The following is a 13,097-nucleotide window of genomic DNA, read 5'->3' as shown; positions in this document are numbered from 1 at the left end:
GTCTGTGAGAAATTTTGAGATAGTAAAAGAGAGGTATTGGGATTCAGAAGATGGAGTCTCCCTATTATTGAATGGACCCGTGTGTGTGTGTGTGTGTGTGTGGGGGGGGGGGGGGGGGGGGGGGGGGGGGGGGGGGGGCTACGTCTACTCCTGCCCTTTTTAGGTGTCCTTTGAAGATGATAGCATCGTACCTAGTGCACCATCTCAGTGACATCAGGGGCCCTCGTCAATGCTGGCACCCATGCATTTCTGTATGGTGACCCTGCGGATGGACGGCTTGGACGTCAGCTCCGGTTTGGGGGGGAACTGCGCCATCAGGATGTGCAGCACTGAGTCCATTTTCTGGTCCATCTGATGGACCTGGATTTAACACAGTGACAAAAAGACAAACCGGTTATGTCAGCTGTGAGCCTTCAACATGAAGACTGCAAACATAAGCAAAGTGCAGACCTGTGTTATTAAAAAAAGAACGTCAGTGAGTTGGCGCTTTTGTTTCACAACCATCTGCCTCTTTAATACAGTTGCACCCCAATGACAGAGCAGAACGGGGTATAATGACATGTTAGTCTGCCAGTCGCTGTCTACCTGCTAAAGCCGCTCATTACAAAAGCTGTGGAGCTATATGATTTCTGAGTGGGCAGACACGCACACACATATTAAAAGACATGCAGGCTGTTGTTTACATGCTAACGCCACTGTAAACACAGGTGTGTCACCCGACAGAGACACATTGGCAGTGACGCAGCCGGACTAACTATGGTTTGAATCCAAATAAATGGCTCCACCTGAGTGATGGAAGTAAACAGACAACAGACTGTCTGGTGACATGCAAACACAATGGGCACATCTGCATGTACACACCCTGACACACTGGTGTACAGTACACAGTCCCAACCACAAAAAAGAGGCGACTGAGACTCAGTGCACACATGATGGGAACTTCAAAGGGATTTCTGCATCTTCACAGCCTTGGCCTTTGTTTTACCTCTGTACTTATCTAGTTAGCCCTCCAGAAATACTTACTGACTGTGAACACACACGCACACACACACACACACACACACATACACCAATGTCCTCTGATGGCTCCAATGGCTTTAAAGGAAAGAAAGGAAAATGATAAAGATGGTGCGTCTTAAATCAAAGCCTAAACAGCCAAGCACATCAAAGAGCCATAACATCTCACGCACTAGGCAGAACAGACAGATGCAGACTCCCGTCTCTATTACGAACTGATAGTGAACAGCTCCGGCCAAACTGCAGCTTTCCTGGCAGGACCAAGTCAGATATTTAACATCAATGGCATTTTCATGGGCTTCGGGGTATGGCCCCTCTTTCTCCCCATCGTTTAGTGTGTGCGCCTGATGGCCCTGACATTTTTATGGCAGAGCAGGACATTTAGCAGCTATTATTGTTGTTGAAATATGAGCCATAATAGGAAGCATAAATCTGAATAATCAGAATGTGTCACATGGAAGAATGAAATCACATCAGAGCAAGCCAGTGATCATAAAATATGCACAACCGAGCATTGTCTGATAAACATTAAGAGTCCAGACAAACTGATTAGTTTGGCTTTTTTCTTTGTCAGCTACGGTCTCTGTTTCAGGGTGGGTCACACAACCTATGCTTTAGAGCTGTATAAATCCATAGTTAAAGGCTGTAAACTGGCCATGCAGAAGAATGAATGTTTTCCATCAGTTGTAAATAATGAGTTGCTCTCCAAGATACATTATAATGGAGCAAGAAAAACTTTATTCTGACCTTTTTGTTTCTGGGGCTCACTGATATTTCACTATCCACAGAGCTTTCCCCCTGAGATCGTACCATGACCTAAATAGTTGTGCTAAGTAGACGAAGCACGCGTTGGGCCCGGATGAAGCTTAGAGAATAATAGGCTATCATAAACATGTTGGGCAGTAATCTACAGACTTATCAACATTCTCGATGGGGCTTAAAATGGATCAGGAATTGCTCCTGCTGTGTGTGTGTGTGTGTGTGTGTGTGTGAGTTGTACCGAGGAGACTCAAAGAGTCAGGATTGTTGAAAACACAAGACTCGCTTAAGGCCACTAACCGCTTGTATGAGTGTGCTCTCTGGGCATGAATAATGTGGGTGAACGAATCAAGAGCTAGAAGGGGAAAGATTGTGCAAGTGCAAGAGTGTGAGTGTGTCACTGGTAGTTCTGAGTTTGTGTGTCACAAGACTATACCTCCCTGTATGTCTTGAAGTGGGGATGAGGGTGAAAGCAATAGTTTCATGAGAAACATGAAAAGCAAAAGCAGGTGAGAGTAATTCTTTCTTATTTTTATTTTTTTATTTGCACAAGTGTGTGTGCATAATAGGAGACAGAATACAGGAAGGCGGATGGGATATAAGAAACATTTGAGTGTGTGACAGTGAGGAAGCATTAAGTGAATCTCTCAGGTGATGACTCAGCCAAGAGATCATTTGCAAGGGTGGAGTTTGTGCCATCTGTCAAGCAAATAGGTTACATGAGTCCTACATCCAGGGCCGGTCATTCGACTTGTGACTGCTGTGCCTCTTTGCTAATATACTTTCCTCTTCTAGTTGAAGAACACTACTGTATGTTGTCATGATTTGCCATCTTCTCGTATTACATAATGTTGCAGTGCTTACAACAGACGCTGAAGCAATTATTAAACCTACCATTAGTTGTTTTTTTTTTTTTTTGCACCTCTGTAAGGTGAGAATTACATATAAGATGGAAAGTAACCATTAGAACTGACCAGTGGATATACTTTATTTGATTAAATACTCTACACAGGGTTTCGTAAAGTGACTGTAAGGCCATTGTGTTGCGAGGGGTGTTTTGTTAATTTGTCCATCCTGTGCAGTGCAAAATGCTGGGGTTGGGTGTCGCCACTGCTGTGTCACATAAACGCATGTGATCCAGTGACAGGTGATGCTCCAGCTGTCCCCGACCCTCCCTCTGACCACAGACAACACATGGGACAGTCACAAACAGGCCTGACACTTCAGCAGCAGGGGTTTCCTGAACCCAGATAAGGTCCCTGTGGCTGAGTCCGCTCAGAGAGACAGAAAGAGACTAAGAGAGTGTTCCAAGTGTCTGGTGCTTTTAAGCTCAGTCACTTTACATAAAGCATTTTTTCACATTGGTCAGTTAAGGTCAGTTAATAACAGGATAACAGTAATTCTCGGTGTAAATTCAACTTTTGGATCAGATTTCTTTCTTCCTCACTTTTCCTCTGTGAATATAGCACAGCAAACAAGTACATTAAGACCCTAAGAATTAAAATAGAATTTTATATCAGCAATTATGATGGTTAAAGTTTACTAGATAGTATTTTTATTAAACTACTTATGATCTAATTGACGCCCTGCGATGGATTGGCAACCTGTCAAGGGTGTACCCTGCCCTCACCCAAAACATTGGCAGGGATTGGCTCCAGCATCCCCTGAGAGCTTTACCAATAAGCGATAGAAAATGAGTGAGAGTGTAAATTAATTAAATTGTTCATAAAAGAAAAAAGCTTGTTTCACTCAACTAGCAATTCACTTCCAATTCGTAATCTTAGAAAGCAGAGAAAAACTGAAAATCCTCCCACAGACAGACTGAAAACAATGCATATTGTGTGTTATCATCTTTTAGAACGGAGAGGGACGTTAAATTAAATATGTTATCTACAGTACATCTTGGACCTTTACCTCATGAACTTCCAGTCAGTGCAGTGAATGGTGGGGACAAGAAGCATGTGGACGGTGTTGGGGAGGACACGGAGCTCCTGTTCATACAGGAACACCCTTCCTGAACTACCTTCCTGCTCTCCCCACCTCTCCCGAGGGACAGTCTGTTATCTGCTACACTAAAGCAGACACTGAAGTATACAAGCAGACAACCAAACACAAATACATCATTTACACATACTTGTTTGTGCAACTGTGTTGATCACCATGGAAACAACAACTACCACTGGGTAGATGAAGGACCGCATCATGGTCAGGAAATTAACTGTGGCCAAATAGCTGCAGCGGGAGAAAGTAATGATGGAAAAACTAATAAAGACCTGGTACGAGTAAAAAACTAAGTGACACCATTGACTAAGCGTCATCGTGAACCCAACTGACAGTTTGTCCTGCAGTGTAAACAAAATGAAAGATGATAATTGGATTTTACGCTACAATAAAACAGATAAGATATTTTTAGTTACATATGGTTATAAGGATTCTGAAATGGCCCAAATACCATTGTTACCTTATTATCTCTGCAGGACATTTATCTGAGACGCTGAGCCAACAGCAGAAACAAGGACTGTAATAGCAGCCAGCATTAAAACAAGAAGGCACAATGGCAACTTTTTGGAGAATACACCACATGGTGCCATACATTTAATCAAACATGGCTTTGTTTCATAAGCCCTTTTTACAAATGTTGTGGGGAAACCTTTCTTCATTGCATTGACAACATTTTCTGTAAAGCGGGATGTAAGGGTGAAATTGCTGTATAAAATGATTCAATGACAATCAGCCTCATTTTTGAAGATTTTACCTGCTCTGAGCAACATGTACAAGAGACACACCATAATGACAATATACTGATATCCATCTTGTAGCTATTGGAGTTTTAAACTACTCATGGAGATTTAAGAGGAAAATCAAGAGGAGTTCAAGAGGTCAATAACTTCTCGCCCCATCTGTTTGAAGAGAGCAGAAGAGAGAGAAGAGAAGAGGTTTCTCCCTCATTATGATTGTCATATAAAACAGCAATCCTCTATTCCCACCAACCTCTGGAGCCGGTTCGTGTTGATAGAGCATTTCACACTGCCATCTGTTGGGGAGTTATGAGGCCTGGAGAAAAGCTTGGGGCTGCTATCACTGCATTCTCTGATCCATGCCAAATTCTACCATCGCATGTTTACCAACATATGGAGATATGACATGCAAGAGGGATATGATATATCGGTGAGGTAGAGTGAGGGAGCGTGTGGCGGCCTTCACATGTCATGGATGGTAATTAATTGTTGTGAAGTGGTGTGTCTCATGCAACAGGGAAACAAGACTGGTATATGCAGTGCATGGTGCAGTCTGGGCTAGGTCACTGAGCAAGAAACATCAGCTTTAGAAGAGGATTGAGGAATTAAAGGGAGGGGAAAAAAAGAAGTGAAAAACGAGAAAATAAAAGGAGAATAAAGTGGAAGAGACGGAGGTGCAGAGCTGCCAGAAGGAAAAAGTACCAGCTCTTGGAATGTCTTGGCGTCTGTGTCAGACCAGGCTGCTCTCCTCAACAAAACAAGATTCCTGTCATTGCAACGCTCTCAATCGCACTGAGACAATGGAGACACAGAGAGAGAGAGAGAGAGATAAGATGAAAGGAAAACAACTGCACAGGTCCGACCCCTCCACGCTGTCTGAATATGCCGTGTGTTTTCCCACTGCCATGACCTCAGGAGGCCTCCAGCTGTAACCTGTTTAACACCAGACAATTTTAAAGCTTCATTATTTCTTACCTTTGTTATGACTGAGCCAACTCAACAAGGCTCACATGACTCACATTGCATTCATTCCAATTGGAGAGGAAATTTTTAATATCCCTCTGGGTCCGTTTGAATTACAAAGCAAGGCTTTAAAATGCTATTGTGTCCTTCACTTTCACACTGAAGTTCTTTGCCCTCTTGTTAAATTATCTGAAGTCATCAGGACTGAACAATCACTTCTATGTCATGTGGAGTCATCTCACACTTCCTCAGTCCACAGATAAAAGGAAAAAAAAAATAAAAAAAAAAAAATCCACATTTACCGGTGATGACAGCTCTTTTAGGAACACTTTTAAGCAACAGTGAAAACAACTAACTCTAAATACACCAGTAGCATAAAGGTCTCATGTGGACTTTTGTTGTAAATGAATAATATACTAAATATATATATACTAAAACACATAATCCGAGTGTGTATCAATTTTCTCAATATATATATATATATATATATATATATATATATATATATATATAAAAAAAAACCATTTTAAATTAAATAGGGTTGCAATTTTCATGAATCAGTGGAACAAAATAATGCTCTGGTTTTATAGTTCAAATATAAATGGACTGGAAAACAATCTAAAAAGCAAAAAAAAAGAAAAGATTCTAAAAAAAAAAGTGACTTTTTGTATTGTTGTCTAACTAACTAACTAACTAACAAATCTAATGTGCTTTACACCACCGTCACTGCATTATCTCCCCCTGCCCACAATTTTTTGTCTCATTAAGACAAAATATTGCAGTCCCTCTTAGCATGCTATAATGATGTTAAAATGCATCGTTATAGCATTGTTTTAACCTGGTTGGTATGAATATACAGATTTCTTTGTATCCTTTATTCATTTATTTATTTAATCATTTTTATCAGCTCAACTCCAGGTGCAGCGGACATCTGGTTCCATCTTAAAAAACAGACCCATTGTACACTACCTATCACAATTTTTTTTTACTGGCCCCAAGTGACCAAAAAAAATATTCTAAGTTAAAATATTCTTCTCTGTTGTGAACACACACCAGGGTAAAAGCCACTATTGTGCAAAATTAACTTTCAACAGAAAGCAAAATGTTAATTCAATAAATTGATCTAAATCAAAATAAGTTATTAGGTCAAAATAATTTTCATAGAAAAACATAAAGCCAACAGTCTAACGGCCCCATCCAGCCGATGTCAGCCCAGGTGAAATTTGTAGCCTCTCCATAGATGCCCTGTGCTGCTAACCCAGACTGCCCTGCCTCGTCTTTGTGTTTCACCTACACATACACACACACACACACACACACACACACACACACACACAAGATCCAGCACTTCTCCCTTAACACAATGGACAATGCAGAAAAGGCAACAGAGGGTGTACACACTGGCCCTGCTGGTGGGCCAATAACAAGCTAGCATTACACAGAGGTCATCATTATCATCACTGTGACAGGGCTGCATGAATGGAGAATGGAGATCAGGCGTGTGGGGAGGGACGGAAGGAGGGAGAGGCCCACGAGTGAAGGAAGAGGGAAATTAAAAAAGCCAAAAAGGAAAGGAAAATAAATTTGAAAGCAGTGACATTTGTCTCTGGTGGTGCATGCACAGACACAAACAGGCAAACGCAGACACACACACACACATTGACATCATTATAAAAGTTAGGAGCCCATATTTGCACAGACATTCTCAAAAGAATAAACCAAAGTTTTTAAAACTCACAATAAAGGATAACTAGCTTGGGATCAACAGCCCCATCAAAAATAAGAAATTGAACACAGCTGTATGTTAGGTAAAGAGCAGCATACTCACGCCCTGACCATGGACATTTAATTGCACACCACCACCTTCAACTTTTTATGGAAGCTTGTTTCTGGAGCTTTGTGACATTAGGTAGATGTGCTTTTAATTTGTTGTACCTCCTGCTCTGAAAGCCAAATGGAAAGGAATTTGTAAGGGATGGGAATCATTTCAGCTTCCTGTGAATTAGTTGGTTTCTCCCCTTCACTGACACATAAACACAGTCTATTCTCGCAGCTGATTGGATGGATCAAAACTGAGAAAACTTGCATGGAAACAGCTTTTAGGTAAACTCCAGGTACGTAACCGCGCTCCATTTAATGAAGCGTGTTTATGATCCATCGAGAGTCTTGCCAGTGAATCACATCATTGCTTCACTGCTGGGCTCAGTGGATGTACAGTGTATATTTTATTAAAGACGCTCCTGTCTAAGTAAATGGATGTGAAAGATTTAGGATGGTTTCATGAGCTTACACTTTCCCATTCTTCTACAAAAATCCTCTATGCTGCGTGCCATTTTGCCTATTCCTAGTTTAACTCTGCCAAAGCAGTTTTCAATTTCGGAGATTTCTGTTGGAGTTTTCAAACAAAAGATGTGGCTAATGGCCAGCATCTGTAAAACACAGCTTCTCCATAGGTGAAGTCACGTCACCTTCAAAGGCACTAAAACAGAGACTCTGAAATATATTTTTTAAAAATTCCTCGTAAAATCAAAGACACCAATCAAATATAAAACACCAGGCAGATCTACATCGTAAAAGAGAAAAACAAACAGAAGCAAAGACGTGTAATTGTTTTATGACGAATGAAAGCTTGCGGTTTCAGTCAAGCCAGAGGAGGAGATGGATAGATAAATAGATGGATGAAAGATTAAGGGGAAAAAGGAGAGGACAGCAAACTTCAAAAGGCTCTTGTGGCCTTTTTTCTAACAGTTTTGTTTTTGCTGCCTTATGAACGTGTTGACTCATCCTCTGGGCTCTTTCCTTTTTGAGGGGAGGAGGATTGTGTTCAGTTTCTGTGTCTGAACCACCAATATGAAATGTGATAGCATGTCATTATTGGTGTGTTTATGTCACTGTGTGTTTAGATCAGCTTCGGTAATGTGTTTTGGGGGCTGTGGGTATGTGTGTGCATGTGTATGTATATATTATGTCTTATTAGTTATTTGCATATTTCACTAGTTTCAAGTTTCACATGTACAGTGCAGTCGACTTAGTGTGTGTGGCTTTGTGTGTTTGAGTTCATGCTTCCTGTTGTGACCCTGATAGAAATTCCATGACTTTTTCCAAGACTTTCCACAACTTAACCTTAAAATGTTCTTCCTCTCTGGTTTCTAAAGGACGCTAGAATCTGGTTTCCATACAGAGAGAGAAAGAGCAGTTGAAAACCACCAGCTAATGCAGTGAATGTGTGAAACTGTCAGTCTAGTATATTCATGTGACACATTTGTGAAACTGTACATTGCAATACTTTGTGCAAATGAAACTTGAAGCCAACATCCTCAAATCGTGCACATAAAAATCCTTCATAAGAGGTGAGCTGGGGCCACATTTTGCAAGTTGAGAGAGAATGACAATGATGGCACGCAAGATTGACAATCTTTGTGAATGAATCCTAAACCAATGTGTCAGCTGGACTCAAATTCGCCAACCCAACAAGCAACCAATCTGCTCCACCAGCAGCCTTCCTGCCAACTGGAAAACAGAACTAGTCCGGCTCAGATTCACCACCGGCCAGGCCGCTGCCAAGCAGAATGGATTCACTTTAACGCTGGCAGATACAATATGTTCTTTGTATTTGTAAAAAGCAGGAGAAAGAGATGGACAGAGAGAGAGCGAGAGAGAGAGAGGTTGAAGGGTGAAGTTGGATGGGAGTGGTGTGGATGGATTGCTCTTGGGCTGAGAGAAAGAGAAGGAGGGAGTGAAAGAGGGAAATGGTGGTTATGTTTAAAAGAACAGGAAACCAAGTGAGAGCACCTGATGCACATGATAAGTATCAAGGGCTGCGCCACGTGCCGCTAAACTGCAGCCAAAGCCCTTTTCTGCAGGGGTGGTGGTGGTGGTGGTGTGTTAAGGGGGGTGTGTACTGGCTAATCTCTCTTCTGAGTGAGCACGCACTCAAAGCTGCTTTTGTTTCTGGGGCTACTTTCACAAGGACGTACAATCCCCCCACATCCACCCCCCATTCTCTCTCTCTTTCTCCTTTTTTTTTAATTCTCTCCCTTGTACGGCACACACTCCTACTCTGAAACATTGTGGGTGTTTTATTTGATTTACTGATCATTCTGTTTAGACATGACTGTGAGACTGCGAGAGGGAAAGTGTGTGTGTGTGTGTGTGCGCAAACGTGTGTGTGCGCATCCCCATGTGTTGTGTAGGTGTGTGTGCGTTTGTGCACATAGGTACGTGTGGGAAATGTGGATGGTCTTTCATGTTTTAGAAGGTAATAAACTGTGAGCAACTCTGAGTCCAAAAAGCCACAGAGAGGCTTTGATGTTGGGTTGGAGGTGTAGTTGTGTTTCCCATGTTGAGCTATGTGAGGCTCGACAAAAAGGACGGCAAACAAAGTAAATGAAAGGCCAAAAGACGTGAATTATGGGTAGAACTAAATGCCCATAGGTATCAATAACATGATGGAAATTTGAGGCATAAACACCAAACAGTATATATTTTTATACTGTTAAGGAATTTCATGTCTATAATTGACAGATAAAGACTTTTTTTTATTGTCACGTATTTTTAAACATTTCCACCTTGACCTGTGATTATGTCTCAATATTTCACATATTAAATTCATGTTTGAACAAATGACAAAACTGGGACTTGTCCACTATCCTCCATTACACATGAAAACCATAAAACAAATAACTTTCGATCATTAAAAGCGACCATAAACGATCTCCACACTATTTCCAGGAAGCTGTCACCACACAGCAGTACATCAGTCCTGCAATACAAGTGCTCAAAATGGTTTTTAGCAAGTAAAGTTAAGTAAGTAAACACAGTGGCGGCGGGGCAGTGGGGGCAGTGGGGGCAGTGGGGACTAAGCAGTTGCCTGATGGACCATTTGTCCTGAGAGACAGCTGGACGTGATCTGCTCCTGACTGGTTCCCAGTGTGGAGGCTGTCATGAGGGTCTAGTACAGCAAGAAACACACTCTCATACTTTATTTTCACACAAAAAACATAAGCAGGAAACAGTTCCAACAAGCATGCAGTTAAATAGAATGAAATAACTTTAAACTGAGCTGGATGAATGAAATAAGTGATGTATTTCATGACTTGTATTGTGACAACCATGTATTTTTTGACATTTCAACACACACATATATAAATCAAACTCAAACATGCACACAAACACATAAATGTAGTGTACATACAACAAATTTCTAGTTATTTGAGGCTTTTTGTTTTCTAGGAAATTATTTCAACACAACCACTACAGCTAACACTAATATTTCTTCATGGTCAGCACTGATTTCTGAAGATGAATTGTTGTCACATGACTCAATCAGGACAGTTTGATTACATTCCCGTGTCTCCTTAGAGCTAATAAACAGCTCAACAACGTGACACCAGTCTACAGTTCATCAGCTTAGCTCAGCAGAGATGACTCAACTTGACTCCTGGACCTTCGATTCACTCACACTCATCCGTTGACAAGGAAAGAAAAACATGCACACAGCAGTTGATATGCACCTTCACAAATATGAAAGGAGAGTGAAAGGAGCAGCAGCAGATCAGAGGTTTGGCCATTTCTGTGTTTAAAGGTGTGGCTTCATCCATGCTATTGCATATATCTGTGTTTATCCTTCAGCGGACGTGTGTGTTTATGAATGTGTGAGCATGTGTACATGCACGTCAGCAAGCAATTTGGAGTTTGCATCCAGGGCGTGGCCGTGCATGAGGTTGACACAGGGTAGTCTTTATAAAATGAGGAACACCCCTCTCTTGAACACTCCCACCCCCACCCTCGCCTTCTCCCTGCCAGCTGCCACAGCCATCAAATGCCCCCCACCCAGGCTCAAATACACACACACACACACACACACACACACATACACACATGCGTGTTGCCCCCTCCCTTCCTGTGCCAGACTGTGGTGGCAGCCAGCGTGGCATCGTCAGTCACCGAGGAGGTGCCATGTTACTACGGCCACTGCTGTAGGTCAGCCACACTGTGGCTTTGTTCTCGTCATCAATAGGCCAGTCAGCATGATATTATAAATGACAAGGGGCGTGCCAGCACTTTGGTCTAGGTTGAGGACGGCTATTGAAACAGATACTAATGGCATCATGGCTGCATGCACAGAAAAGAATTCCCCTCAACAGCACAGACTCTTCTGTTTAAGGCAGGCATAAAGCATTTAGATAATTTCTATGTATAAATAAGGCCTTGGTGGCATGCTCATAATGTTTTAAGATTATGAAAAAAAGATGTTTTTTACAAAGACAGGATGACAATATTTTTCATAGAAAAAGTGTGTATATGTTTGAGCTTTATAGTGAGAAGCAGTGTTATCAGTGAAGCAGCGGCTCCATCAAACACTCAGCAACCCTTCAGGATCCAAAGTGTAGAACACAGAGCCACTTAGACATGAGTGATACAACCAAAGCGCAATGTAAACAAGAGTTGCCTAGGTACAGTGGAAGGAATTAAAGATGATGTGTGTGTATCCCAGTCAGAGATTCCCCCATGCCCCCCCGCCAGCTGTCTACCCTGCCGAGACAGTGGCCCTGTGCCTGGTGCCACGGACCCCGACGCCATGCCAGCTGATCTTTGAGTGCAGGAGTCAGCCTGACCCCAACCAACCCCCTTTCTACTTTTAACCAGCATTAAAGCCATTATTTCAGATAGAGCCTTATTATGCTATGTGACCACAGCTGGCCTCATACGCAGACAGTGAGAAGGAAAGGAAGCGACAGCACAGTAAGGCAACGACAGACACAGTAAGAAAGAGAAGACATCTTGTTGCCTGGTTGTCTCTTTCCAAATATAGCATCTTTCCCCGTCCCACTCAACCCCTTGTTTTTGTTATGGTCGTGTTTTTCGCTCATCAAAGACATGGACGCTAGAAGCAGCATTGGTAGGGAGCCTCGCTCTGTAGAGATGTTTGTTTGGCTTTTCTAGGAGTCGTGTTTTGATGGCGTCTGCACATGTCAGGGGGAAACTGTGGAGGATGATTTTGCAGACTGGAGACGCCTGGTTGGCCAGTGAGAGTGTTTAGAGGTGTGCTATTGGTCATAGCTGTCTGGGGAAACTGCAGCAAGGTCACCGGGTCTAAAGAACTCTCAGGACTTTACTCATTTAACCGTAAATTACGCAAAAACAGAAGGTTAGAAAATGTGAATGAAACGGCTTCCTTGTGGCATTACCAAATGCTGCTGGAATGAAATGCGGACAGACCATTTCCCATTTACAGTGGACAGGGAAACCTGGTGTCATTCCAAAGCTGAATTTCATAATAACTCTCATCCATTTTTCCCTGAAGACTGACAGCGGACCGGGCAGGCTCAGCAGACAAAACAAGACATGAAACTGATAAGGCCAGACGAAACTATTCCACTCATTTGGCCTGCCACCGTGGCCTGCCTAATATGCTGTGTTCATGCATATTATGCAAGCTCATGCATACATGTATGCAGTGTGTGTTTTACAGGAAAACGGGGAAGCAGTTGAATTGAGAAAATGAAAAATATAGGCAGATTCAAGTCTTTTTTTTTTTTTTTTTTTTTTTTTTTACTTGTGTTCCTTTATATTTGTACAATTCTCAGCGGTAAAATCTAATCTCATTTGCTATCAGCT

The 13,097-nt window shown here is 42.1% G+C and overlaps 1 protein-coding gene across 1 annotated transcript in view; it reads right to left on the bottom strand.

Annotated features, from left to right (window-relative positions):
- Window positions 1–213: 213 nt before the first annotated feature.
- Window positions 214–13,097, bottom strand: part of kcnq1.2 (potassium voltage-gated channel, KQT-like subfamily, member 1.2) — a 146,995-nt gene continuing 134,111 nt past the window's right edge. The window contains exon 16 of the mRNA XM_029522545.1: window positions 214–360. Within this exon, the coding sequence (XP_029378405.1) occupies window positions 214–360 (147 nt within the window). The remainder of the gene's footprint in view (window positions 361–13,097) is intronic.

Source organism: Echeneis naucrates, chromosome 16, assembly GCF_900963305.1.
Source record: "Echeneis naucrates chromosome 16, fEcheNa1.1, whole genome shotgun sequence".
Lineage (NCBI taxonomy): Eukaryota > Metazoa > Chordata > Actinopteri > Carangiformes > Echeneidae > Echeneis > Echeneis naucrates.
Note: the sequence above shows the minus strand (reverse complement) of the source record. Positions and strands in the feature narration are given on the sequence as shown.